Genomic DNA, 27,979 nt, shown 5'->3' with positions numbered 1-27,979 from the left:
TTTGACCTGTATGTGGAAGTAATTGGAGCAGAAATAAAACAAGACCTTTCGATGCTCACTGTTCTACTATCAATCTTACTATCCACTGTTCTTGACGCACACAATATTTTGCATTCATTATGGAGTGAGAAAGCCGGAAATAAATCAGTTACTGTAATATATGCATCACAGTGTGCTTCAAAAAAAAAAAAAAAAAGAATAAACAGATGTTTCTTGTGCAGGTATAAAATTCAAAAGGATTATAAAACTATCAAAGAACGTGTAATGAAGTATAGATTAAAGGGTGCAATCTTGTCATTACAACATATGTTCTGAACTTTCATATGGTGGGATTGTATAGCACTAGACATGTATTCATGAAAACAAGACGATTGAAAGAACCTGCAAAAGAAGTGTTCTCTTTATGTTCTGAAAGGAACAACTTACAGAAGGGATGAATGTAGCATTAATGAGCCATATGAGTTGTAGAGAGCTGGGCTGATGCATAAGCAACCATTATGCAATTCTTTGCATTTGAAAGTCACTTTGACTGAAGGTCATCATGACCAAGATATTGGTCTGAACGTTTCTTGGGATTTCTTTTAGTAGAAATAGTGTGATTTCCATTATGTATCTGTTTTCTTGATTAGCACAAAAAAGAAAGGAATCATCTCAGACATGCCATTGTTTTCCAGATATTTTGGGCAGGATTAATTTCAATTATAGATGGAAGGGTCTGCCAGTTCTTGAATATTGTGCCTACACACTTACCCTCATGTACTTCTGCACTAACTATCTATAATATAGCTGCCTAGAAAAAAACCCCTAAATTTAATTAGCAAGTTACAGGTATAGGGATAAAATCCAGGTGTCAGTATCATATGTATATCAGAATGTCATTTTTCATTTTATCGTCATCACATACCACTTAGGAAGATGGAACAAAACCTGAGTTTCTAACTAATATCAGTGCTTTGTCCAAAGTTTCATGATCATAACTGTAACTGAAATATGTGATTTACAGCAACTGATCATAAAATATAGTCATAGAAAAATAATATATAAATACATTGCAATCCAAGAAAGAGAAAAATATGAGCTAAAAAGATATGAAAGAGAATAGCTTTTTTATGCATGAAACATTAGAATTTCAGAGTCCTCTTGTACACACTTCAGATAGGATACAAATTAATATCTTATAATTATTATATAATCTGTGAAATGAAAAAAAATAGGAACCTGCCTTAACTCTTTCAGACGAACAGTATATTATTTTCCCTCATGACATTGTGGATGCTTGATCAAAATCTAACATCAGCCCATTTATGAAAGCCAAAGATAGCACACAGACAGATAATCAAAAGAATTGCACATTCTCCCAGACAGATACTGGATCTGATAGCCAGACTTGGAATAAATTTAGAAACATCTTGCTTCTGGTAAATGTTCATTTGGATATTCACCTAGATGAGACATCTCTTTGTTTCATCTTAATTCTCATTCAGTGAAATTGCATTGTCGACAGGCAAAGAGCAAGCCCAATTAGAAACTGATCATGTCATCGAAGAGCAGGAATATCTATGATACTCATAAACATTGGTAACCAGAGATAGACCATGCAGAAAATGCACATTAAATATGAATATTGTCATGACAGCAATTCAAAACAATTTTGTTTAACACCAGAGTGGAAGATGACTACAGTGGGATTCTATGCGTATATTGATAAGTCCAGGGCATCATCCAAGGTATATGAAGGTATTCAAGATATGAGCTTGATTGTTACAACACAGGTCTTACAGGAAATTACTATTCTTCTAGACTCATATTGAGTAACTAAACTGGACACCTGACAATGTCTGAAATAGCTCTTAGTACCTGTATGTAGGCAACTGAATGACATACTGCATGTCTACATTCAGATGAGTGGTTCCACATCTGGGATGCACAGAAAATCAGAAAGACCCTAGGCACTTGTTCGTTCCCCTGGGGGATTCATCGCTTACACTAGGTTCACCTTAGGTGTGTGGTTCAACACGCCAGGTGCTGTCTATGGTATTAAGCAAAAGACGTCCCTCTGAAGCTTGCTGCTCTGTACATTGGGGACCCTATTGCAAAAGCATGTGAGGAATGTGAGTATCCATATTATATTTGGTTCCATTCCGAGCTTCACTTGGAATCCATGTCCCATCAAATCCATCACCGTTTCTTCTAACTGCAACAGGAAAAGAAGACTCAGAGAAGACCTTAACACTGTGTTACAGTATTGAAAGGGTGTCTACAAAGAAGATGTAAACTTCCTTTTTATAATGAGTCACTTAGAAAAGATGAGCTATGATGAGTACTAGTTACTCCTGTGCAGGTTCCAACTGGGTACAAGAGGAAAATTTTTCACAAAGAGAAAAATCAGCCGCTGGAATAACCTCCCCAGGGAAGTGTTGGATTCTCCAACACTGGACACTTTTAAGATTTGACTGGACAGGGTGCTGAGCCATCTAGCCTAGATGTTCTTGTGTTTTTGCCCAGAAGTTTGGACCAGATGATCCGTGAGATTCTTTCCAATCCATTTTATATATATGTGCAATAAAGTATGTATAAATCTAAACCATGTATCCTGTCCAGGTTCAAATTGATGAATCACCAGGAGGACTGGTTAAAAGCACTAAGACTAGTATCTATGTTCAGGAATTTTAAGAGCTGAAAGCTTCCACTACTAGAGCGGTCCGGCAGAAAGGCATTCTTTGGCATCAAGATATGAGAACAGCCAGGATGGTAGCAAAAGCCTGAAACAATTTCTGAAGATCATGTTCACCTAATTCTTATCCTAAGATGACCCCACCTGGCAATTAATTCCCTTTATTCAACCCTAGATGTGCTCACAAGTATGTGTTTGAATGAGGTTTTCCTTGTTATCTTGGTACTTCCCTTTACTTCTGCATATGCTGACACATCATTTCTTATTACATTGACCAATGTGATCTTTTCATACTGACTCTACAAGTCTGAAAGACATTATAAAATACCTCATGCACTGAGAAGAAATCTTTCAAGGCTCTGTTTTCTTGTCTTGATTCTTTGACTACCAATACATTCAGCTGTTACCAGGAACATCGCTGGGCATGGAAATGTGGAGATCAGTATTGAGTACCCAAAAACATGTTTCCCAATAAATTCATAGGTACTGAATTAGGTGTGCTGTGCTGGAAATTCAGGAATTAGCAATGTCACTGAAGAAACCAGTGCCCGTGAGATGCTAGATTCATTCTTACTTCCCAGAAACTATGTAGATAGTGCTAGGCTTCTTAGGAGCTGAACAGGTCTTCCAGCTGAATACCATAGAGCTTCAATCCTTTTTGTTAATGTTAGAGGACTTTCTGTAGGAAGTTTGCCTGCCTTAGCCTGCAATGCCTGAAGTTTATTCAGAAATATCTTTTCAAAACTGTGGACTGTAGCCAAGGCTCCAAGGCAACTCTACCATGCAGACATTCCTTTGTTATCAATTGTAAACTTCCCTTTAAAATCCAGAGCCACTAGGCACAATTGGTCCCATCGTTCAGGATATCTTGGAAGGTCTGAAGTTTTGAACCTCTCATCTGTTCATGCATCTCCCTAGTTTGCACAATTTTTGTAGCGTGAATTGACTCCTGTCCCCCTTACCAACCTGGCACAACAAGCAGTCAGCACTGAAGCTGTTCACGCTCTTCCTGGCTACCCAGCTCCCAGGAGTCTAGTCTGACCATATCTGTACGGAGGTGCTCGGCAGCACAGGTAGCTTATCTGTTTCCATCTGTGTATTTGAAAGCTTATCTTCCTCAAGAAAAGCAAAACAAAAGAAAACCAAAATAAATCCCAAACCAAGCAAAGATGCAGCATTTTTGTAAGTTGAAAAATTATGGAATTTGTATTTCAGCTGGAGGGAGTTTTAAATCCAGTTTCACTTAGTACTCAAACAAATTTACAAAACTTTCCCCAAATATATTTGTCTTTCAGCCAAGTATATAATCTACCTAATTTACATGTGTATTCCCAGAAGGAAGTTATACGTAGATTTACACAATTACGTGGATTAAATATTAGAAATCCCTTTTGCCTCCAGAATTTTTCTCCAAATGCTCTCGCATAATTATATTCAGCTGAATATATCCATAGTTTTTCTGTTGGTTAAATTGGTTTATTGCATACTTTGCAATAATTGAATATTATTCCTGTTTCTTCCTCTGTGTAAATCCTTGATTTTTTATTACTCTGTGCAGAACCAAATTGAAATAGATGTGCTGAACACAAGGATATGAAGCAGTATGCCCAGTAATAATTACTTCATGACGTTTTCTGTTCTTCCAGTTCTTCTCCCTTTGGGATAGTTTAGTGGTTTGGATAACATTAGCAAGAGAGAGACAAAATACTGTCTTGAGCTAGATATTATTACGGTAGTGCTGATAAAATCTAAACATTTTTGAAACAGTGGTTCTCTGAATAATTAAGTGGATTCTGAAAACCTCCAAGAATTATTGATTTTTATTACACTTCACATTTTTTAAAAGATTACAAAAGAATTCCAGTCTTGGAGAGAAGTCAGCTTTGTACTGCAATTGAAAATATTTCAAGAGCAGCAGATATTCAGGCTTACAGATCTTTTCAATATACTGCTTTTCAATATTGTCAGTTTATAAATAACTACATAAATGTTACATATAAAGAACAATTCTCTGAAAAGTAACTTTTCAGCTTTCTTGGTATGTAACAAGTATTGTAGTCAGGAAATTCTCTCGTTTAGATTTCAATACAAGAGAAAACCCAATTTCTGAGTTTCTGAATAAATAAGTAAGTAAATAAATGCCGGATGTTAATAATTCTTGCACATCAGCTAGTCATTGCTGTGTAAACTAAAAATAAATTTTGGCACGGAACAGTGAAACCTATTTAATATAGAACAGGTATTTAATATAGAACATGGGTTTTTTTTAAACATACTTCAAAAACGGTTTCTGTTTCACTAAGCTGTATTTTGGCAACTTCACAGCAAGTCTGTCTGAGAAGAGAATTCTTGAAGTGTCATGTTTGGTCTAGGTTTAGGTCTTTATATTGATCTCATTCTATATATGAAGAGGTCATTTAAAAAAATGTCTTTACAAATAACACTGGAACACCTCTGCTGCAAAGTTTCAGTCAGCAGTATTTATCTTACAACTTAGAATGGAAAGGGGAACTCAGTTCAAGTTTCATCAGGTAATGTGAGAAATTCATTAACCCTAATAAATTTAAATTACTCAGATTTAATACAATGGAGAGTTATATATATTACTTTATGGTATTTCGTAGTTACAGTGACTCCATAACGAAAGTTGTTAATTATAACATTACTTTAGTTTACTAAAAATTTGTAAAAAAAACCCCACCAAACATTTCAAGAAAAGTATTCATCTCATTATATTTTATGATACCTTACATCTATCTTTTTTAATTGAACTATTTATCTTAGTGGCTTCTTTGGTGTCTGTTAAGAATTGTCACAGAATGTTACTTCTGTACCACTGAAATATAGCAACATAGGTGTGGAGCTGTCTCAGACTGAGACCTATAACAACACTGCATTTATATTGCTATGTGTATTAGAAAAACTTAAGTCAAACTAGATCTTTACAACATTTTGCAGTAACATGTCTTTGAAGTGGAGAGTAACTATTTCTATAGATAACGAAAGAATCAAGCCAGTAAAATGTTTCATACTTAACTAGAACAACAGTATTTAGATATTGACTTTCTAGCTTGCTTTATGGTGAAAATAGTATATATTTATTTTTCTTTCTTTGCAGAGATTATAAGAAAGATAATTCAATAAAAACAGATGCATAGAAGCCAGTACTGTGCACAGACAGGGCTCCATAATCGAGACTTTAAAATGTTAATAATATTAATACTTCAATAGTTACAGAAAGGTAGCTATTCAAAGTGTATATCCTTGAACAAAAATATATCTGCTACTGGTATATCTTTGACTAAATGTGTGTATTAAACAATTTGTAAATTTACAGTATCTCTGCCCCATGGCAATCTTATAATTTTGCTCAGGGAAGGAATGATATTGTGCCTCACCAGGGAGTAATTATGCATTTCTTTTAAGAAATTTTTAAGAAATTTCTTTTTAAGAAATTTCAGCCTGCACTTAGATTAACAGATATATAGCAAAAACAATTACATTTTGGTCATTTAGTCAGATATTGTGCATAACACAAGGCACTGAATTTCATCAGCTACACCCTGTATTAAGATATCCATAAATACTTTGTCCAACACACACACAAAAACCAGACTATTTCTGTAACTCTTTCCGTTTAACAAATTAAGAATATCAACTACAATAACTTTCACAATAGCTTGCTTCTGAGTTGACATATAACTGTATATGATGCTGCCAATGTTCAAAGAAATTCTACAGATCATTTCCTGAAAGGCTGTTGAGAAGTGTCTATATTTAAACATGCATCTACTCATTCTGAGTGAAGCAATTTAGTTGAGTATTGTCTCACCATGACAGGTTGTAGTATATTCTATGATCATCTCTTGGTTCCCAAACTATAGGATTAGTTTCATTTTCTTTGTGTCAGAACTCATATTCCAGATGTATCATCTAAAAATATGCTTGGGGATGCATAATTGCTTAGGTCTGTGTGTCTTTGCTTTCCTATTTACAACTTCTTTTGATGTCAGTTGAATGAAATTGACTAACTGTCCCTAATATTCTGGTTTGGATATTGCAGTTCAAGTGTAAAAACAATAGGCAGTTTTAATTGCCACATAATCCTCTTCCAAAAAATCAAAATAGAATGTTTTTTTCTTGAATACTGTAGTTTCTGTAATATCTTTTTCCAGAATATTCTATGTGCCAGATTTTAAAATAATTTGGTTTACTGATGCATCCTAAAAGAATACTAAGGTTGCAATTCACTGAATATAGAAGTGGAATAATCTTTTTTGTCTTTTACATTTCAAGTTAAATCGGGTCCTTAAAGTCCCAATTTTCTAATAATGGCTAGTTATACTTTCTCAGGATTTTTATTGCTATTAGGTGTGAAATATATTAGTTATCTGCTGCCTATTTATCAACTAGACTACCTGTGTGGAGAAAACTGTTGTATCACCTCCTTTCTTCAGGCTTTCACAATCCATATACAGAGAGCACCACTAAAAATAGTTTGCATCTGGCAGATTGATCACTGTGACAATAAAAGGATTAAACAGCAAGATGTCTCTCTACTTTCAATAATGCCTAGCAATACAGAGGATTTATTTTGTTCATTATGAGTACATTATTCAATGTTTTCAAGCATTATGAATGCCTCACCTTTCTTTTCTTGCCCTATATTATTACTAAATTCACCACAGACAATGTTTTATGGGAAGCAAAAAAGATCACTGAGGATGCAGAAAACTTACACAACTTGCTTAAAATAGTCAATATTCCAGACATTATCTTTTTTCTGAGAAAATTCTTTTAAAAGTCATTTACTACGTATTTTTTCTATTGTATTGTTAAGAAATTATTTTTTCAGACACCAAATCCTGTAAGAGTGATGTAATTCTTGATCATGTTGAAAATAATTGTGAGATTTTTTGTTTTCTTTTGCATACAAAAACTTTTTGCTTGATAGTAGTACGTATAAAACAATGTTTGTAGAAGCCTACATAATCTTGACTGATCTCAGTTCCTTATATTTTAATATGAAATTCAAGGTATGGATTCAACTAAGGAATTGGTTCCCGTGGAAAAGAGTGGGATTAATCAAGCAAGAAGCATTATATAATTTGCAATATATTCATCTGTCTTTAATCTCTGCCAAAGAAATAAATCAGATCTAGACTGAGTGGTTTAAAGAGAGACTTGGGGAATGGAGAGACTACAGCATGGGATGATTGAAACAAACGACTGGTGCACATTTCAGTGACAATATCAGCATACATTTGGTGAAACTGTCAGTCTATTGAAATAATCTGAGGAATTCCAGTGGTTTACTCAAATGGATTATCACCTTCTGACAGCATTGTGTTCTCCTGCTTATTCTGTGGAATCAGCAAGTCAGTGTAAGACTCTGGAAGGCTGAAGTTTATGGTCAGGTTCCTGTCGGAGGAGCTGACTGTATTCACTTCCTACATTCCTATACCATCCTCTCCAGCAGCTAACGCTGCTCTCCTTTTTCCCACTCACTCAGTTTATGTAGCCGGGAACAGAGCCTTACAGAAAATGAGCTTCCCATAGAAGAAGAGAGTTATGCATCCCTCAAATTCCTAACTTTTTATATATGTAGTGGATAATTTAGAACTAAAAAATAAAAACCTGACCATCCACTTAAAAGAAAGGCCTTGACTACTCCTTCTTCCTCTTTCAACGCTGTGTAATCCCAATACAGCCAACCTGTTGTAAGGCTGACACCTAGAACAGTGAGAGAGGATACTTGGACTTCACTTCCTCAGGAGAACATGGACAGAAGGTATCTGGGGACAAGAAAGAGGGGAGATAGACTCTCCAACAAGTTCTTAGGAAGAGTTCATAGAGAATAGCTTTCAGAAGCATGTCTGGAAATATTTCTTAGTTTCCCTGCTCCTACACCCAGACCTTCCTGGGAAGAGATATTGACTCACTACACACTAGCAGACAAGTACCTCAAAAGCCTCCATTTCTTTGGGAGGACTGTGGTCCTCAGACTCATCTGTTGAGCATTGGCTAGGAGCATAGATGCAGTCCAAGAAGAGCTGGATGCAGAATCTCTCCTTCACATGTATTTGAAGAAACAGAACCAGCATGTAAGTCCTTCATAATGACTACCATATGACTGTCCCCAAATGCTATCTCACTTTTCTCCCAGTATGTTCATCTGGAAGAAAAAGTTCACAACTATATATATAGAAGAGTGCACGACAGTCATTCACAGGCAGATTGTGTTCTAGAAAAACAGGTTGGAGAAAATCCACAGTGAGTGTCCTACCAGCTTGTACCCTTAATGTCATCAGGAATATTTTGGGGCTGGTTCTAACAACCTGCCTTTCTCTTCTAAAGCCTACAGCTGGCACTGCAGCAGGAAAGTGCTGAGATGGGTTCATTCAACAGGAATGAATGGAGACTTATGCTTCGTGAGGGACCCTGTACCAATTACTTGTCTGAACTGTGTGCCTGTATCATACTCAGAGGAACAAGTATAACAAGAACCTTTCACAGCTTTACACATTCCACTGGAAAGTGGATGAGTTCTTTGGATGCCACCTGAGGAAGGACTATTTTCAGACAATTGCTACGGAGGTATACCTATGTCCCCTATTCTAAGCCTTAATGGTCCTGACCAACCTCACCTGTGGCTTCCAACATTCTTTCTTGGCCATGCACCTAAGAGCCCCAATTTAGCTCAGTTCTGTACACCTAGGCTTTCCCTGAGCCATTCTATGCATACAATTATCTCCAATCCTGACTGCTGAATCGCCTCAGACCAACATGAAAGGAAACTTCTTTTCCAGTCCAGTCTCTGTCGCCTTTCTTGCTGTTGTTCCTGACTGACCTTCCTGGTTGGGCCTGGGTCTGATTCAATACCTCATCTTGCCTAGGGATCACAGACAGGTGATAGAAGCTGTTATGGTCAGCAACCTAGGCCTGCTCATCCGCTGCAGGACTGCACCCTGCTAGCAAAACTATGGCTTGTGATAGGGGCACTCTCAGTGTCCAGACAGATGTAACACCAGCCCCTGGGACAATTCATCTCACCTCTCAACCATATGTAACCCTGCTCCCAAACTCAGAACTGTGTTGACAGCTTTCTTAGCAAAGTGTGGAGGTACCACCTTATTCTGTTTTCTGAAAGGGTGTTGCAGTTTCATACTCTTCTCCTGCTACACACATTGAGATCTTTGCTTTTCCTATTTCCCTGCTGACTGTAGAAACTACTAGAGCATAACCAGAGTGTACTGAACATGTTCTGGAATCATGTAGAGGAAGAGTGTGACATGATATAATTCATCCATGAGCCTGAAGGAAAGAGAGGGCACACAGGAGGAGGGCATGTTGCAAGGGAGGAAAGACATATCATGTCTACCACTTAAGCTCACATCATGCTTCCAGACATAGTTTAATTAACTTATTACAAAACTAGAGCCTGCATTTTCAGCACTTTTGTTCATCTGCTTATTCTGCTGAACTGTTTTTGGAGAATTTCCTTTGTCATTCAATTTACATTACATTTTTGAATACATTCGTTCCTTCTGCTCCAATTCTGCTTTTTTAGTTGTGCAAGAATTTCCATCTTTTCATGCCCAGTTTCTAGTTCATGTAACTTCAGTCCTAATCTTCCTGCACTGATTGTAGATTTGAATAGCCTACTTTTCTTAATGTCTCCGTTGCTGCCTGACCTTAAGGTGTGACCTCCTCTGCCAATTTTGCCATAAGCCTTTTAATAACATATATCAGGGGTAAAATAAAAATAAAACCAACTTCAATATAGTTCCAAAATCAAGAATTACTAGGAGGAATCTCAGGGGTTAAGGCTCTAGAAGGTTGTGTACCTCAACTTCAGCAAGGCTTTTGACACTGTCTCCCATAACTTCCTTGTAGATAAGATCAGGAAGTATGGGTTAGGTAAGTGGACAGTGAGGTTCATTGAGAACTGGCTGGATTGTAGAGCTCAGAGGGTCATGATCAGTAGCGTAGAGTATAGTTGGAAGCCAGTGGCCAGTGGTGTTCCCCAGGTCTCAGTACTCAGCCCAGTCTTGCTCAACGTATTCATCAATGACCTGGAAGAGGTAATAGCGTGTACCCTCACAAAACAGGGAGGAGTGACTGATAAACCAGAAGGCTGTGCTGCCATTTAAGGAGACCTGGTCAGGCTAGAGCGCTGGGTAGAGAGGAACCAAATAAAGGCAAGCTTAACAAAAGCAAGTGTAAGTTTCTACACCTAGGGAGTAAAACCCCCTGCACCAATACAGGTTAGAGATTGACAAATTGGAAAGCAGCTCTCTGGAGAAGAACCTGGGAGTCCTGGTGGACGACAAGTTAACCATGAGCTAGGAAACATACATGAAGGACAGGGACATGAATTCATGTTGTCATTTTGTCTGGTATAAATTCACAAGTTTTGGGGTACAGGATTCCTGCAAAGCTTACTCTGTTGCGCTACTTGTGAGACCTGAGTCCAGCCTTCCTTCTTTTCACCGAAAGAAGATAAAGGAAAGTAGTGTTTTCTGCCAGGGTTACTCTGTTGTAATGTCCCCTTCTTCTGCCAAATGCTGATGCTTCAACAGAGAACAGGAAGTAGTGAAGGAAGTGGTGAAGTAGTGAAGGAAGTGGTCTTGATCTGCTGATACTTAGTATGGCTCAAGATGAACATTTATACTTAAAGGACTGTGAATGGTCAAGATAAGAGTTCAGGAACTTAAAGGGAAAAGAAAGCTCATGGAATGACTCTGCAGTGTATCCCCTCAGTTCCCGTGACTCACCCATATACAGCATTTTTCACACTTTCACATTCCTCTTCACTGACGATGGTACATCTCAGCTTACCACACCTCACTGTTGATCAATCTAAAGCCAAAATAAATGCCTTCAAAACAAAGAAAAGTACAAACTTATGACGTCTTTAATTTACAGGTCTACGTAGAGTTACTTTAAATAGAGGTCATCTTTTTCTCTTCTCTTTTCTTTGCTTTTGAACCCTCATTCTTTGTTTACACAATTCTTTCTATCTTGGATCAATATCTTCAGACTAAAGACCTAAACTGTGGAAGTTCAAGTGTTTCTCATCAATCTGTACTCCTGCTGTCTTTGAAGAGCTGCATTGTGACTAAGAAACAGTTTCAAAAATATATCTAAATTATCAAATTAAGTGGAAATATCAGTTCAGTTTCTTTCTTTGTGCTTAAGTTAGATAAGCGAGTTAAGTTAGACAGGCCCTTTCCTTCAGTTAGAATTAAGGAGTAGACATAGCTTATATATTTCAAAGAAGAAACTATTGAAACTACATAAGTTTGCTTTTTATTTTGGCTTCCATCCTATCCACACTACTGATCTGGAAAATAAAGAAATAGCCTTTTTTCCCCTCACTCTTTCTTTTTCTTTTTGCCAAATTATCTTGAGACCTTTCATTATATTATTCGGTTTTTTGTTATAAAGATCGAGACTGATATCTTTCTTTTGTTAGAAACTATTTTCCCCCAGTCCATTGACCAGAACCAAGTAAGTCAGTGGACAGCCTTGTTAGGCTGGGGGAGCATGAAGGGGAGAGGAAGATTTTTTCCTCTTTAGGGACGAATGCTTGGGATCCAAACAAAGCAACACTATTTGTGTGTTGCTGAACAAGGACCGTGTATTTGTGTAAACCCTGCATATTGATATGTATTCGGCAAGGCTAGCTTTTCTAGTGAGAGATAAAACTGCTACAGGTACCATGTTCAGCCTTTGAATTACCTGACAGTTATCTCTGAACTTAAAGAATGTGCTTATTTTTGATGTTTAGCTGTTCATTTTTAGTGACTTCAGATCAAAGATCTTGTACTCATGGGATGCATAAGACACGAGACTTTCTACAGCATTTCGTAACCCTAAACATACTGCAGGATGTAGATCAGTATTCATCAGAAAGCAACAGTATTTATCAGACCTTCATCAAGCCTGAAAGAAATTGAAATGCTCTGCCAGAAAGGACTGTCTCTGAAATGAAAATTGAAGGGTAAAAATTTCTATCAAAAATTGTGTACTTTAAACCTCATTATCTTATTAGAAAATGCATTTCTAAGAAGACATTAGGAACTAGATTCTTTAAAGTAACATGCTTTTGATACATTTTCAACATAATAGCTTAGCTAAATATTGGGGAAACAAAAGTTATCCTAGAGAGGAAGAGAATCAGCAATGAAAGAGAATCTCTGTGTTGCACTCTTACATATAAGGAGAAAAGCTGTGCTTTTGTTTACAGAGAAAGAATGTGGACATCTACTTCCTTTACTACTCCACACTCACTTTTTTTGTCAGCAAGACAGTCTTTGATGTGCGTTCAGGTCAGATATCAACAGTGGATTATACATTCTTCTCAGTCTGTTTCTAGGCGATTTACAATGGTTTTATGGTTAGCTGACAGCTTAAGTCCTTTTCTAGATTATAACAGCATGATCCTTCTTCCTCCTGCCAGCATTTATCTGATCCCACTGTGGGGTGGTTCTAAAAGTAAGCTCAAGCTGCAGTCAAACTAACTCAGCAAGAAAAACCACAAATCTGATGGCTTACCCCCGGGAACAGGTTCACTACAGGGATTTTGCACAAACCAGTGAATGGCAACAGGTGGTTTTATAACTCCCTCCTGACAGACATGATGAGGAAATGACTGCAAGCTGTACTGCCTCAAATCAGCTTAAACTGTAGAAATATGTCATTCAATGTGATTTACAGAAAAAATTAAGAAGTATAGTTTAATGCATCAATGTTCGGGGGGATTAAAATAATCTACAAGCTATCTTCCTTTAAAAGAAAGTGGAATTAATCAAATTCTAGGTGGACTGACCTGAAAAAAAAAAAAATCCTCTTAACAACTGGAATTTATTTAGTTCAGTTTCCTTTTCCAGAAAAGATGGATTTTATATCTTCAATTTAAAAACTGAATCCAGACAAACAGTATAATAGTATCATAGTAGTATCATAGTATCATAGTATAGTTAGGGTTGGAAGGGACCTTAAAGATCATCTGGTTCCAACCCCCCTGCCATGGGCAAGGACATCCCAATAAAATAGGCTGCCCAAGGCCCCATCCAACCCGGCCTTGAACACCTCCAGGGATGGGACATCCAAAAGCTCCCTGGGCAACTTGTTCCAGTGCCTCACCACTCTCATGCTGAAGAAATTCTTCCTAATGTCTAGTCTAAATCTGCCCCTCTCCAGTTAATACCCATTCCCCCTGGTCCTATCCCCACCAGCCCTTATGAATAGCCCCTCTCCAGCTTTCCTGTAGGCCCCCTTCAGGTACTGGAAGGTTGCTGTAAGATCTCCTCTGAGACTTCTCCTGGCTGAACAAGCCCAACTCTCAGCCTGTCCTCATATGGGAGTTGCTCCAGCCCTCTGATCATCTTTGTAGCCCTCCTCTGGAACCATTCCCACAGCTCTATGTCGTTCTTACGTTGAGGATTCCAGAACTGGACACAATACTCCAGGTGAGGTCTCACAAGAGAGGAATAGAGGGGCAGAATCACTTCCCTTGACCTGCTGGCCACGCTGCTTTTGATGCAGCCCTGGATACAATTGCCCTTCTGGGCTGCGAGCGCATATTGCCAGCTCACGTTGAGTTTCTCATTGACCAGCACCCCCAAGTCCTTCTCTGCAGGGCTGCTCTCAAGCACATCATCTCCCATCGTGCACTGAAAATGGGGATTGCCCCAACTCAGGCGCAGGATCTTACACTTGGGCTTGTTGAACCTCAAGAGGTTCACACAGGCCCACTTCTTCAGCCTGTCCAGGTCCCCCTGGATGACATCCTGTCCTTCTAGCATGGCAACTACGCCACTCAGCTTGGTGTCGTCTGCAAACTTGCTGAGGGTGTACTCAATCTTGCTGTCAATATCATTGATAAAGATATTAAACAGCACCAATCCCAGTATGGACCCCTGAGGGACACCACTGGTCACGGATCTCCATCAAAAGCCATTGACCACTACTCTTTGAATATGATCATCCAACCAGTTTCTTTCCACTGTACCATCCACCCATCACACCCATATCTCTCCAATTTAGAGAGAAGGATGTTGTGGGGGACCATATCAAAGGCTTTCTGGGCTGTGAGCTCACATTCCTGGATCATGTCAAGCTTCTCATCCACCAGCACCCCCAAGTCCTTCTCTGCAGGGCTGCTCTCAAGCACATCACCCCTCATCATGTACTGAAAATGGGGATTGCCCCAATCAAGGTGCAGGACCTTATACTTGGGCTTGTTGAACCTCATCAGGTTCTCAGAGGCCCACTTCTCCAGCCTGTCCAGGTCCCTCTGGATGACATCCTGTCCTTCTGGTGTGGCAACTACACCACTCAGCTTGGTGTCATCTGCAAACTTGCTGAGGGTGCACTCAATCTCACTGTCAATATCATTGATAAAGATATTAAACAGCACCGGTCCCATTACAGACCCCTGAGGGACACCACTGGTCACTGATCTCCGTCCGGACTTTGAGCCATTGACCACCACTCTTTGAAAATGACCATCCAACCAGTTTCTTATCCACCTTACGGCCCACCCATGAAAGCCATTTATCTCCAATTTAGAGAAGGATGTTGTGGGGAAACATGTCAAAGGCTTTACAGAAGTCTAGATAGATTGCATCCATTGGTTTACCGATGTCCACTGCTGCTGTTACCCCATCATAGAAAGCCACCAAGGTGATCAGACAGGACTTGCCCCCTGTGAAGCCATGCTGGCTGCCATTAATCAACTCCCTGCCCTCCACGTGCTTTACCATAGCTTCTAGGAGGATCTGTTCCATGATTTTCCCAGGCAGAGAGGTGAGGCTGACAGGTTGGTAGTTCTCAGGGTCGTCTTTTCTACCCTTTTAAAAAATGGGCACAACATTACCCTTCTTCCAGTCACCAGGGACTTCTGATTGTCATGACTTTTCAAATATCATGGAGAGTGGCTTGGCAACCACATCTGCCAATTTCCTCAGGACTCTGGGATGCATCTCATCAGGTCCCAGTCAGGTCCCCATAATAATGAACTGCTTCAGTGAAACTGGATTATAAATCTTGGAAATCTGATTTATTTTTTAAAAAAAAAGGAAAAATATTTCATTTTATTAATGGGCCTAATTGGTAGCATTCCAGCTCAAACCAAGTTAACCTATTACTTTCAAGAGCTTCAGTTCAAATTCATCTCTCTTTTCTAGATGGCATTTTTGTATAAAGCAGAATGGCTGATTATGTCTCCTACAGCAAACTGGAAAAAAAAATCACATCAGTAAATTGTTTCAAAGGACAGTAATTTTCCTGGGCCGTATGACTCATAGGAAGGAAATTAGTACTGAACAGGTGAAAATTCAAAGAATGAAGAACTTGCTTACTTGTACCCAGTCTGATTTATGGGACTTCAGCTATATTATAATTTTGTATTGATTACAAAGCGTTTGCATAGGTTAATGATAAAGATTTAATGTTTCTCAATAGTGAAAAGGATTGAAAAGATGGATTTCTTAATTGAAAACAGTCATTATTGACAATGCTGATTCCAGCATCTTGGATCACTGAAGTTATAACAAACACATCTTATAATGAGCATGGATTTAGAAGCCATTACATGAGAAAGCAATATTAATAGATCTAATGACAGTTACGGTGGTTCTCACTACCTCAGACAAAAAATATAGTTCTGTTTTAGTCTGCATTTTAGTATGCAAAATAAACCCAAGTCTTTTAGACATCTAATACTTTGCTACATGTTAAAAAAGTATAGATTAACAATTTCAAAAAATAATATTCTCTTTTTCTGATACTTACGAAAGCAAAATAAATAGAATGTTCTAGTTTGTGACACCATTTGTTTGTGTTACATTAACTCATAAAAGCTTTGTTTTCTAAATGGAAATACTGAGTTCATTAATGCATAATGTGAAGCAAATGCCACTGTCAACTTTGAAAGAAAACTTTCAAATACTAGAGACTTAATGTCTGCTGCTCCTGTAGTAAAAATGACTTGCCAGACTTATGTTAAGGTTATTGCTTACACTCTGTTTCTCATATATACAGATTTCATAAAACATGTGCAGTTAAAGATGATATATTGGATTCATTTCCTAATATATGGTTAACCATGCAAAATTCTCTTAGCTAATGCCATTAGGCAGTTTTCTTAATTGCTTTCTAAAAATAACAGTAATACTATTCTTTTGTTTGTAGGTAATATTACTTACATCTTGATATTCCCTGTGCATTTTTAATTGCTATTTGTGTTGATTTGTGTATCATTACAATGATCATTAGAATGTACAAAGTAAAAAGGGTGAATTTTAAATAAAATTATTTCCTCCAAATAAGTACCAATTACCTATTCCAGAAACTTACTTGAAGACAGTATGTTTAGTGCATAGACAGAGAGCAAAAACGTACAACAGCTCAGTATATGGTGTTCCAAAGAGTTCTTACCTCCATCATGCTACAGCATAGTGTATTACATGGGCTATGTCATATTTTTAGCCAGGAAAACTAGTGGAAACTCTGCCATTTAAGAATAGAGTGGATAATGCACAAGAAATTCATTCTGACAGATAAAGAAATATAACAGGATCTTGATTAGCACCAGACTTCACATAAAGAAACAAAAAATCCCAATTATGATCTCCCTTTGTGGAGGCAAGTTAAAATCAAATTTTCAGTTGGCTTGGCACATAAGTGAGTATCATCTTACTCTTCCGTATTGTCTTGTGGCATAGAGACCAAGTAAGTCATTTGGTACTCAGTCCTTCCTGGCACCTGATACAGGTTTCCTGAACTACTTTTCTTAGGAATAGTCATGAAAAAAACACAATTGTATTTCACTGAAAGAAATTAATGGCAAATTACAGAGATGAGTCTCATGAGGATATTAAGAATTTACTGCTAGAATTTATATCACAGTACAATACCTTCCTATGATATTAAAAATTTCTCCAAATTTCAGTGATTTTACTGGTTATGTCTACGCTGTCAAGTAACTTACCTTGGGAGTTATCTCCTGGTCTGAGTTCCTGTTGTCCACATTTCATATATGTTCATTAACTCCGTGGTTTACTTCCTTAACACTTCAGTGTTAAGGAAAACCGCCTCGATCCCTACAAAACAAACCTCAAGTTCTGTGGATAATTCATTCCACAGATTGCTTCCAAAAGGCAACACAAACCAGATGGCCAAAGGCTTGATTTCTCTGCCCTACAAAGTCCCTCAACAGCAGGCTTTTTATTTTCAAAACACTTTCCCACGCCTGGATATCAGATCTCAGAGCCTGTAATGTACTTCTTCAGTTTCATGTTATAAAAACACTACCTGGTGGGTTGCAGCACAGCCTTCATTTTTTTCAGGCACTTTGAACTAAAAACAAACAAACAAAAAATGTTCACTTGTTCTTCGAGCCAAGGAGACAACTGTGTGTGGCTTAAAAGAGATGTAGGTCATTGTACTAGGTTTAGGGATCTGAACAGGCTGGACTGCTGGGCTGAGACCAATGGCATGAGGTTTAACAAGGCCAAATGCCGGGTCCTGCACTTGGGGCACAACAACCCTATGCAGCGCTACAGACTGGGGGAAGAATGGCTGGAGAGCTGCAAGGAAGAGAAGGACCTGGGGGTGCTGGTTGACAGCCGACTGAACATGAGCCAGCAGTGTGCCCAGGTGGCCAAGAAGGCCAACAGCATCTTGGCTTGTATCAGAAATGGGGTCACCAGCAGGTCCAGGGAGGTTATTCTCCCTCTGTATTCGGCACTGGTGAGACCGCACCTCGAATACTGTGTTCAGTTCTGGACCCCTCACCACAAGAAGGATGTTGAGGCTCTGGAGCGTGTCCAGAGAAGAGCAACAAAGCTGGTGAAGGGGCTGGAGAACAAGTCTTATGAGGAGCGGCTGAGAGAGCTGGGGTTGTTTAGCCTGGAGAAGAGGAGGCTGAGGGGAGACCTTATTACTCTCTACAACTACCTGAAAGGAGGTTGTGGAGAGGAGGGAGCTGGCCTCTTCTCCCAAGTGACAGAGGACAGGACAAGAGGGAATGGCCTGAAGCTCCGTCAGGGGAGGTTCAGGTTGGATATCAGAAAAAAATTCTTCACAGAAAGAGTCATTGGGCCCTGGAACAGGCTGCCCAGGGAGGTGGTCGAGTCGCCTTCCCTGGAGGTGTTTAAGGAACGGGTGGATGAAGTGCTGAGGGACATGGTTTAGGGAGTGTTAGGAATGGTTGGACTCGATGATCCAATGGGTCCTTTCCAACCTTGTGATTCTGTGATTCTGTTCTGCGATACTGCGTAGAGGAGATTTGTTCAGCAGTTTCTGCTAGATACTGCTATCTGAGTGTGGTGGACAAAGTCACTCAATACTACTTTGCCTAGAGGATCTTCTTCTGGGATGGGTATTTAGCTGCACAAATACAACTACAATGACTCTTTCTGTACTTTAACAGGAAAAGTTTTCATGAAGTAATGACTTCTCAGAGATGTTTGTACACGTCGAACATTCAGTATTTTCGTGGTAATATGGCAGCCCTTCAGCCAGCTCTTCAACATTAGATGCTGAAAGCAAAAAATGCTTAAAGAGAGGGCTTTAGGTATAAAAGTGAAAAATACAGATCCACAGGTGAAACACATATTTTTGTTTTTATTTATGTTTCCTACCTTGAACTTCTAAATGATTCAGTATTCATTCTTCTTTTCCCAACCAGAGTTATAAAAAATAATGACAGACAGGGAATATGTTGGAAAATATTCACTGGTCACTCAGTGGTGAACCTGTTATGTGACTAAGAGTAGGATTCACCTGTCCAATTTCAGACACGGTAGTTACATCTAAGTACTCCATCTCATTCTTCTGCATTTGCTTATTTCTTTGCATTTCATACAATGGGAGTTGCAGTAGCTAACTTTGATACAGAGTAGGATTCAATTGTCTAAACAGAAATGCCAAAAGCTACTGGAGACGCTCTAGTATGTGCGAGACACCCATTAAGGGTTTTATAAGAATCAAGCTTCTTTTGGGTGGGCAGCTGTATGCCAAGTGTGATACTCCCCCTTCCCTGCATCTAAAATATCTGTAGACAACTATGTTTAACCAACTCAACCATAGCTGTAGATTTAGACTGCCCAGATATGAAAAACTAAGTGGAACTAATCACATCTTACTTATCATCTGTTATTATTTTCTTAAGCTCACCACTTCAGCATCAGCATAATGCTACTTTATGCTGCATTTAGTAAGGTGATCACACTTGAGCTTATAATTTCTGACACAAACTGACCCATTTAACCACTATAGCAAGGCAGATGAAATTCTGCTTTGCCAAAATATGAGCTCATTTGTGATTTTAAAAAAGCTATACTGAATTGTTTTTAATGGATGTATTTTAAGGACTCTGGCCTTCATAGTTAAAAATGATGGCATACAACAGAGAAGGTATAAGCACATGTTCAGTTTGTTCTGGGGTTTTTTTTTTTTTTGGCTTTTCAGTGTATTTGGTTTGCTTTGTTCTTGCGTGAGGCAAAGTGACTTTAAAAAAAAGGAGCGTAAATTTATGAGAATTATGAGAATGATGCACTCTACTTTATAAGGATAATAAATACGTATCCCTGTGCCCCAACGCATACATTAATCACTGAATGCCAGAAGTTAGGAGTCCCAATGGACTGATTATTTAAATTTTTCACTGTTTATTATTGTTTCTCCCACCTCAAAAGTATTAGGCAACTGTGACAGGTAGGCTCAAATAGTGAAGCAGAGACACTATTTTTTTGGGCAAAAATCTATTAATTTGAGGGTTTGACCTTTTTTCTTTCGCCTTACATTTACTGAACACCTATTGGAATTGACACAACCAGGTACAATATTCTATTGCACTCAAGATAAGATTTTAGACCTCACAGAAAGACACAAAGGGATAAGAATCAAAACCATTTTGCAACATAAAATTTTAGTATCAGTGAAACCTATTTTATGGGCTAATTCATTGACTCCATTGAGGGGGCAGCTGATATATTTATGTAACAAGAGGTTCCATAAGGCAAAATCCTTCATTCATTCTAAATGAATAATGTTGACTCTTCTTTTCTTATGAACATTGTTTCTCATGGAGCTTCAGTAGAAGTCAAGGAGTTCGAAGCATTAAGAAATTCAACTGAGTAAACATATTAGGTATAGCAAGCCAATGTGCAGTATTAAATAATTTATTAGAAAAATACTTGAATTTTTTGACGTTTCTTTTAGTTCTGTCAATCAGCTGTTAATTTCTCCTTTATTACACAAAAACTAAACAAACTAAGGCAAAGATACATTTTTCGCTAGGTGGATTCCTGACTTAATTCTCAGCAGAGATATCTCTTACATCACTGTTCACGTCTGTAAAAGCACTGTAGCCAAAGAATTGTAAAGAGTTGTAAATTCCTTCCTCTCAACTACTTGCTACTGAAATCATAGAATCATAGAGTTACAAATTATTTAAAGAAATACATAGAATCATAGAATAGTTAGGGTTGGAAGGGACCTTAAAGATCATCCAGTTCCAACCCCCCTGCCACGGGCAGGGACACCTCCCACTAGATCAGGCTGCCTAAGGACCCATCCAACCTGTCCTTGAACAGCTCCAGGGATAGAGCATCCACAGCTTCCCTGGGCAGCCTATTCCAGTGCCTCACCACTGTCAGGGTGCAGAAATTCTTCCTAATGTCCAGTCTAAATCTGCCGCACTCCAGTTTATACTCATTCCCCCTGGTCCTATCACTACAAGCCTTTGTGAAGAGTCTCCCCAGCTTTCTTGTAGCCCCTTCAGGTACTGGAAGGTTGCTATAAAATCTCCTCGGACCCTTCTCTTCTCCATGCTGAAATGAATGGGGTTTGTTTGTTTGTTTGTTTGTTCACTACTAAAGCTGAATTGTGAAATGTTTAATACTTACAGAATCATTGAATCAGCAAGGTTGGAAGGGACGTGATAGATCATCCATTCCAATCCCCGTGTTCTTTCCATTTCACTTAACTGTGCAATGGAGGGGGCAAAAGTTGCTCTACATCATAAAAACACACAGGTTTGCCGAAGAGGGTAAATACATGCACTGCTATATGTGTACCATAAGAAAGCCTTATGTTCAAGCATAATATAGCATATGTTTTACTTTTAGGGACATCTTTTAGCTTTTACAGGTATAGATGCAGTCATAAAAAATATAAAAATGGTCTCCCAAAATTAGTCTTTTGCCAGATACCCTTCATAATGTAGGGGTATTTTTCTCCTCATTGAGACTTCATAGTAAACATCATATGAACTTCACATGAAGGAGTCTTTTAATAATAGTAGAGGTAGTCCATTGTTTCTATTTTTTTTCTAAAAATTAGATATTTGTAAGTATTTTGCGATATTTTTAAGATAAATGACTTAAATACCCTAGCTGGGGAACAGTCTGGCATATGTTGAATATTTTTTTCTCACATATAGCAACTGTTCAGTAAAGGAATCTATATATTACTTAAAGTAGGAAATGCAAGTTTTCACAGCAAGCACCACCTATAAACTGAAGCATACCTGAGGTATTTAAACACAGCTCTGTGATCTAGTTAGCATAACTATGTTTTGAAACCTTTCTAGGATATTATGTAGTTAGGGGTAGAATCTGGCACAAAAAAAACAAACAAGCAAACTAAGTAACAAAACCCAGAATTCAAGAAAGCCAAAACATCAAAAGAAAGGGAGAAGTTGTTTAAGGTTGCAAAAGAAATGCAAATACTTTCTTTTTCCAATCTTCTTTTTTGTTAAAATCATTTAGTGCATCTTTTAAAGTTTAACTGCATGAAGCCATTATTGACACTTCACTACTGTGAATTGTAGGAACCAAGCTATTATATCTTAATTCATACTACAAAAAGAGGTGTCAATATCGGTCAATGTTAGTGTTTACTTACACAGTAAGGAGATTGTCCTAGCTCTTACTTGCTTCAAATTCCTGAACCCATTGCTCTCATACCACTGTCCCTTCGTTCCTCGTAACGATTGTGCTACTTTTCCCTTTGCCTTTGCCTAGAGATTCTTCAGTTTACTTTATCAGTTGCATCCAAATTTATCTTCAACTTCCCCAGAATATTATTGCTCCTTACTGACATCGATAAATTCATGACCAAGATGCCTTCATGTAGTCCTTTTCCAGGCATCTCATTATTGTAAATTACATTTCCAACTTCATATTTAAACATCAGTTTACAGCACATCAGGCTTTTGGTCTATTCATCTGACTTTTATTTCTTTAACCTTTCATGAAGCTTCTTCATGATATTTCTTACAGATTTTGGGACAGAACTTCAAATATTTAGTGTACGTCTTCACAGCTTGTGTTTTATAAGATCCCAAAATTTATCTTACCTATAGTGATTGAAATAATTATTTGCCCTTCTAAGAAGATTATTGCAGGCGACTTCACGGGAGTATTTTCTTGTTACGGTGCATTCCACGTTTTTTTCCTGTTGGAAACACTGTCCCATACCTACTCAAGTTCTTCCCTATACTGGATTCTTAAAAGAAAGGTTTGCGCCATACAAGCTCTATTTTCACTCTTCTACAACATCATAAGAATGATACACAGAGAGAAATACAGTTCTTTGTCCTTTCTAAACCTTTGACAGGGTTCCTATCCAAAGGGATTCCCACAGCAGTTTATTCGGCAGCTTCATTTTCCCTTGAAGAGCCATGTTAGTTCTAATACATGTTACTCAGCAGACAGAAAATAATACAGCAAGGTGTTTGGAGTTCAAGTATGGTTACATAAACACTTTCTGTTTTGGTTTCAAGCTAGGCCATCATTAGAGGTGGTTCCATTCAAAATGTCTAAAATACCTTAAGTCCCAGGATGTCCATTGGCAGGCAAGCATCTACTGCTGAAAAGTCATAGCCTGGTTTTGACAATCTCGGTAGAAAGGTTGCATGTCAAATGTAAATCTTCCATTACTTTAGGTCTGACTTTTCAAATCAAGGTTTAAGGCTCTTGCTGAATATTGGAAGGAGATTATGTTGTTGCTGTAGCTATTCTGGAGAACATAACAGGTCATCTCTTAAGGCTGACAGTGTCTATTTCTCACAAGCTTTAAATATCTTCAGAAGATGTTAAAAGCATTAGAAATATTCTGTAGCTGTTATACTATAATGAGATACTGTAATACAACAATAATATAATAGTTCACAGTGTTTGGTGATTATTTTTTCTCAAACCAGAGCAGGACAAGTGTTTATATTGCAGCCATTACTTGAGTTTCACAGCTGATGTTGGAGAAAAGTATGTGATACTAGGTAGCTTTGCTTTATATAAAAGTTCATGCAAACTTTATCCTTAGATTTTAATTGCCACACGGTTATCTTCTGCTCTGATGCAGTTCTAGCTTTCCTTCAGAAAAGCTTCTGAATTCCACCTGAAATTTCTGAATTTTGTGATTTTCCAGACAAAATATTGGCTCCAGTATGATTTTGAAACTGAAGTAGACATTTATCAGGGATGATCTGAAATATCTGGGAAACTTACCTACCTTTGCTATAACATAATTCCAGATTCCAGCACGTGAGGAAACTACATCTAAACAAGTTCTGGTTTGGGTTTCTTCTGTTCTGCTACAAATATTTGGATAGTTGTCATTGCAAATTTGTTGTGAATTTTAAAAGTCAAAATAATTTATAGGAAAGGATAATTTCCGTTACTGATTCTTATATATATCAGATTACAAAGACATTAAATCCTGTTGCATAATGGACAACAGAACATACTTATTTAAACAGAAAGTATAGCCTAGGTGTAGGAATTAAATTTATAGTAACAGTTACTAGAATTAGCTAAAAAACACAAAAGATGTAACATTTGTGGGGAAGGGGAACCCACCGTTCCATTAAAATAAGCTATTTTTAGAAGTGTTTTTCTGTACAGTGATTTTTTTCACAGGATCATGTCTGAATATATTTTTTGAACTCCTTATTTCAATGAAGTCAAAGTTATGGCATAGACCTACGGGGCTGAATAAGTGAAAGGTTTGCTGTATATTTACACTGCAATCCTAATAACATATTCATTTAACATCAGAGATTATATTACATACTTCACAACATCTTGATTTATCAAAGGAAAATGCATTGGTAGGTTTGGACATTTCTTAAAACACTCTTTTCATGGGAATTTCCAAAGTCTGCAGTTCTCATTTGAGTGTAAATTAAAAATAAAAGAAAACATATAGATAATGTTTCCCATAAAATTAAATCTATTTTTTCCTATCTTCCATAATATTGCCAATGACATTTTCACTAGAAATTAAACCTGACTCTCCAGTCAGTAATTCATATCTAGTCACATTGCATTCATATTCATATTCAGATTACATACTCTAACTGAAGCCAGTTATTTATTTAACTGCAAGACATAGGAATATATTTTCTTTTTAGGATAATTATCTTTTATAATAAGTGATATCCAGGAAGATGAAGATAAGTCCATATTTTTCACTACTGTGATAGAGTATCTGTAAATGCATTGACAAAAATTTTCTTAATTATATCTTTAGGACTTGGTGAATCATTTTGTGGTATAAGTGAGACATGAATTTTTCACTGTCTATTGAAATCAGTCTTTTTAAACACGGCAAAGCCTCCATCTCTGGAGAAATGACCCAAACCATGTTTTCGTTATTGCTTTACTTACAAAATTTTCCTGAAAAAAAAAATCTTAATGTACCCTCTTTGATGATTCACCAAACATCCATTCAGTGAATTGTTGAGTGACTAATCTTTTCCTAGAAAAGTTACTGAATATGCATGATAAGGAGAAGTTGTGTTCCCATTTTCTCAACGTCTGTTGTTACTGTTCCTCCTTCTATGTCCACTTGCATTCTACTCATAGAGCTAAATATCAGAAATTCAGGGGAAGAGCACTGGATTACTAAATCCACCAGAAATAGCAATACAGTCCGTTGTACAGCAGCGAAGAAGACAAATTGATTCTAACAGGTCTTTCAGACAAGAAGACTGGCTTCAGCTGACTCTTCCCCTAATGCATGTTTTTCAAAGCTACAGGAAAGAGATTTGAGTATGTACAGCAAGTTCACAAAGAGCAGCTTTCAAGTTGCCTTTAGAGAAAAGTATATTTTTTAATACAAGCACCAAAAACTTGTTTCTTTTAAAAAATGAGGATTCTCTGTAGCTTCTGTTAAACCACCTAAACAAAGAGGATAACAACATGACTGAAATATTTATACTTTGTCACAGTCCCTTTGAATAACAGAAAAAAGAATCACTAGTTTATTCATCTTTCACTAATGATACAGAGAGGAAAGAAGTACGTAAACATTGAATAATAATGCAGAAATTCAGACTGTAAAATCAATATGTCAGCTCAGTAGAGCTGAGTTTCTTTCTAATGCTGCTGTTCCACCAGTACTGTTTACCTTCTGAATTATATATGTATTGACCTAATTACATAAATATTGACTTTGTTTTATATGAAGCCTTTTTCAGTCTCAGTGTAATTACAATGTCAATATTTGTTGCATGTAATAACGCTGAATTTAGAGTTGTTAATTTTGATTGATAGTGGCAAGCCACAATTTATTATACAGGATAAGACAGATAGTCTAGAAGTATGCATAGCACATAAATGACAATGCTACCAAATCTAAACACGTATCCAAGACCTTCTATTTCTGGTTCTTTAACCAGGAAGAGGAAATATAATGAGTAATTACATCCTTTTTCCACAAAAGCACTCTTTTGAGTTGGAGAAATATTTACTCTGGTCCAAAAAAAAAAGCACCAATATTTGGCTGGGAACACAGTAAAAGGGTTCCTGTTTAAAGTTGGCTTTACAATTTTTCCTTACAAAGTTGTAAAATCTGTTCAAATTGTGCCAAAATGGAGGTTTAATATAGCAACAAGTATCCTTTGCTGCATACCTTCTATCAGGTATACTTTTTTTGGAATAGTATTGGGACACAGACACAAACAACTTCACATTAAATTATTTCCCTTTTCCTTTAAATCTAAGAAAGACATGCTCAGAGGACTTTTAGATACTACTGGGACCTGTAAAACTCTTCACTTTACCCTGCAAATGTTTGTTGAGATACATTTCTACAAGGACAATTTTGTTCAGAGCAGGTAGACTTCTGAACTACTTTCAATGATGAATAGCCATGTAGTATAGCATATGTCTCTAGGTGCAATTATAAAGGATTTTGAATTTGGCAGTAACAGGAGAATTAGAAACCAAACTGTGACGGTCTGTGTGCTGAGGATATTTAACTTTGTTCTAGCTATATAATGTTGCTAGCAGTGACAAGGCATGCATCATACTATATTTTCTTGTTTGTCTCAGCAGGGATGCCAGACAAGACAAACCTCAATGACGTAAAGGAACTCCATCAAATCAACGATGACAGCACTTTAGACACAAAAGGAACAGGATATACAACAATGGCTGATTGTATGACCTTTATGCTGATTATCTTGGTAACATTGTTTCTCAGTCTTTGGTAACTGTTTAGCTCTGGTTTGATACATGTGTCTCATTGTCATCTGTTTATCCCCACTCAGAAGCCTGGAATAAGAGATCTGGTGGATACTGCAATATTTATGCTACCTTGTAAGATATCAGCCTCTCTGATCTTAGACCTAAATATTAAGAAATTTGTTAATATTTTTCCTGTGGTTTTTTAACACCTCTATAGTCCTGCAAAATCATGTTTCCTTTTATAATATTTTATGTTAAAAGTAAGTTGACTATGATTGACCCCTCACCACAAGAAGGATGTTGAGGCTCTGGAGCATGTCCAGAGAAGAGCAACAAAGCTGGTGAAGGGGCTGGAGAACAAGTCTTATGAGGAGTGGCTGAGAGAGCTGGGGTTGTTTAGCCTTGAGAAGAGGAGGCTGAGGGGAGACCTTATTGCTCTCTACAACTACCTGAAAGGAGGTTGTGGAGAGGAGGGAGCTGGCCTCTTCTCCCAAGTGACAGGGGACAGGACAAGAGGGAATGTCCTGAAGCTCCGTCAGGGGAGGTTCAGGTTGGATATCAGAAAAAAATTCTTCACAGAAAGAGTCATTGGGCCCTGGAACAGGCTGCCCAGGGAGGTGGTCGAGTCACCTTCCCTGGAGGTGCTTAAGGAAGGGGTGGATGAAGTGCTTGGGGACATGGTTTAGGGATTGTTAGGAATGGTTGGACTCGATGATCCAGTGGGTCCTTTCCAACCTGGTGATTCTGTGATTCTGTGATAACCTTTCTCTTAAAAGCAATATATATAAAAGAGGTCACAGAATCACTAAGTCAT

General features: G+C 37.8%; 1 protein-coding gene and 1 long non-coding RNA gene across 3 annotated transcripts in view; one reads left to right on the top strand and one right to left on the bottom strand.

The window, feature by feature from the left end:
* LOC128850935 (uncharacterized) overlaps positions 1–17,852 on the bottom strand; it is a 95,424-nt gene extending 77,572 nt beyond the window's left edge. Inside the window, exon 1 of the long non-coding RNA XR_008448180.1 lies at positions 17,676–17,852. This is a non-coding gene — a long non-coding RNA (uncharacterized LOC128850935). The remainder of the gene's footprint in view (positions 1–17,675) is intronic.
* Positions 1–27,435, top strand: part of GPC5 (glypican 5) — a 690,193-nt gene extending 662,758 nt beyond the window's left edge. Inside the window, exon 8 of one of the 2 annotated variants that reach the window (XM_054056381.1) lies at positions 27,034–27,435. In XM_054056381.1, coding sequence (XP_053912356.1) covers positions 27,034–27,191 — 158 coding nt within the window. In that variant the 3' untranslated portion in view covers positions 27,192–27,435. Of the gene's footprint in view, positions 1–27,030 lie in introns of both variants that reach the window. The other variant, XM_054056380.1, reaches the window with a different exon arrangement.
* Positions 27,436–27,979: the final 544 nt, after the last annotated feature.

Source organism: Cuculus canorus, chromosome 1 (genome assembly GCF_017976375.1).
Source record: "Cuculus canorus isolate bCucCan1 chromosome 1, bCucCan1.pri, whole genome shotgun sequence".
In the NCBI taxonomy this organism is placed as follows: Eukaryota; Metazoa; Chordata; class Aves; order Cuculiformes; family Cuculidae; genus Cuculus; species Cuculus canorus.
The sequence above is the reverse complement of the archived record's forward strand: the minus strand, read 5'-3'. Positions and strand labels throughout refer to the sequence as shown.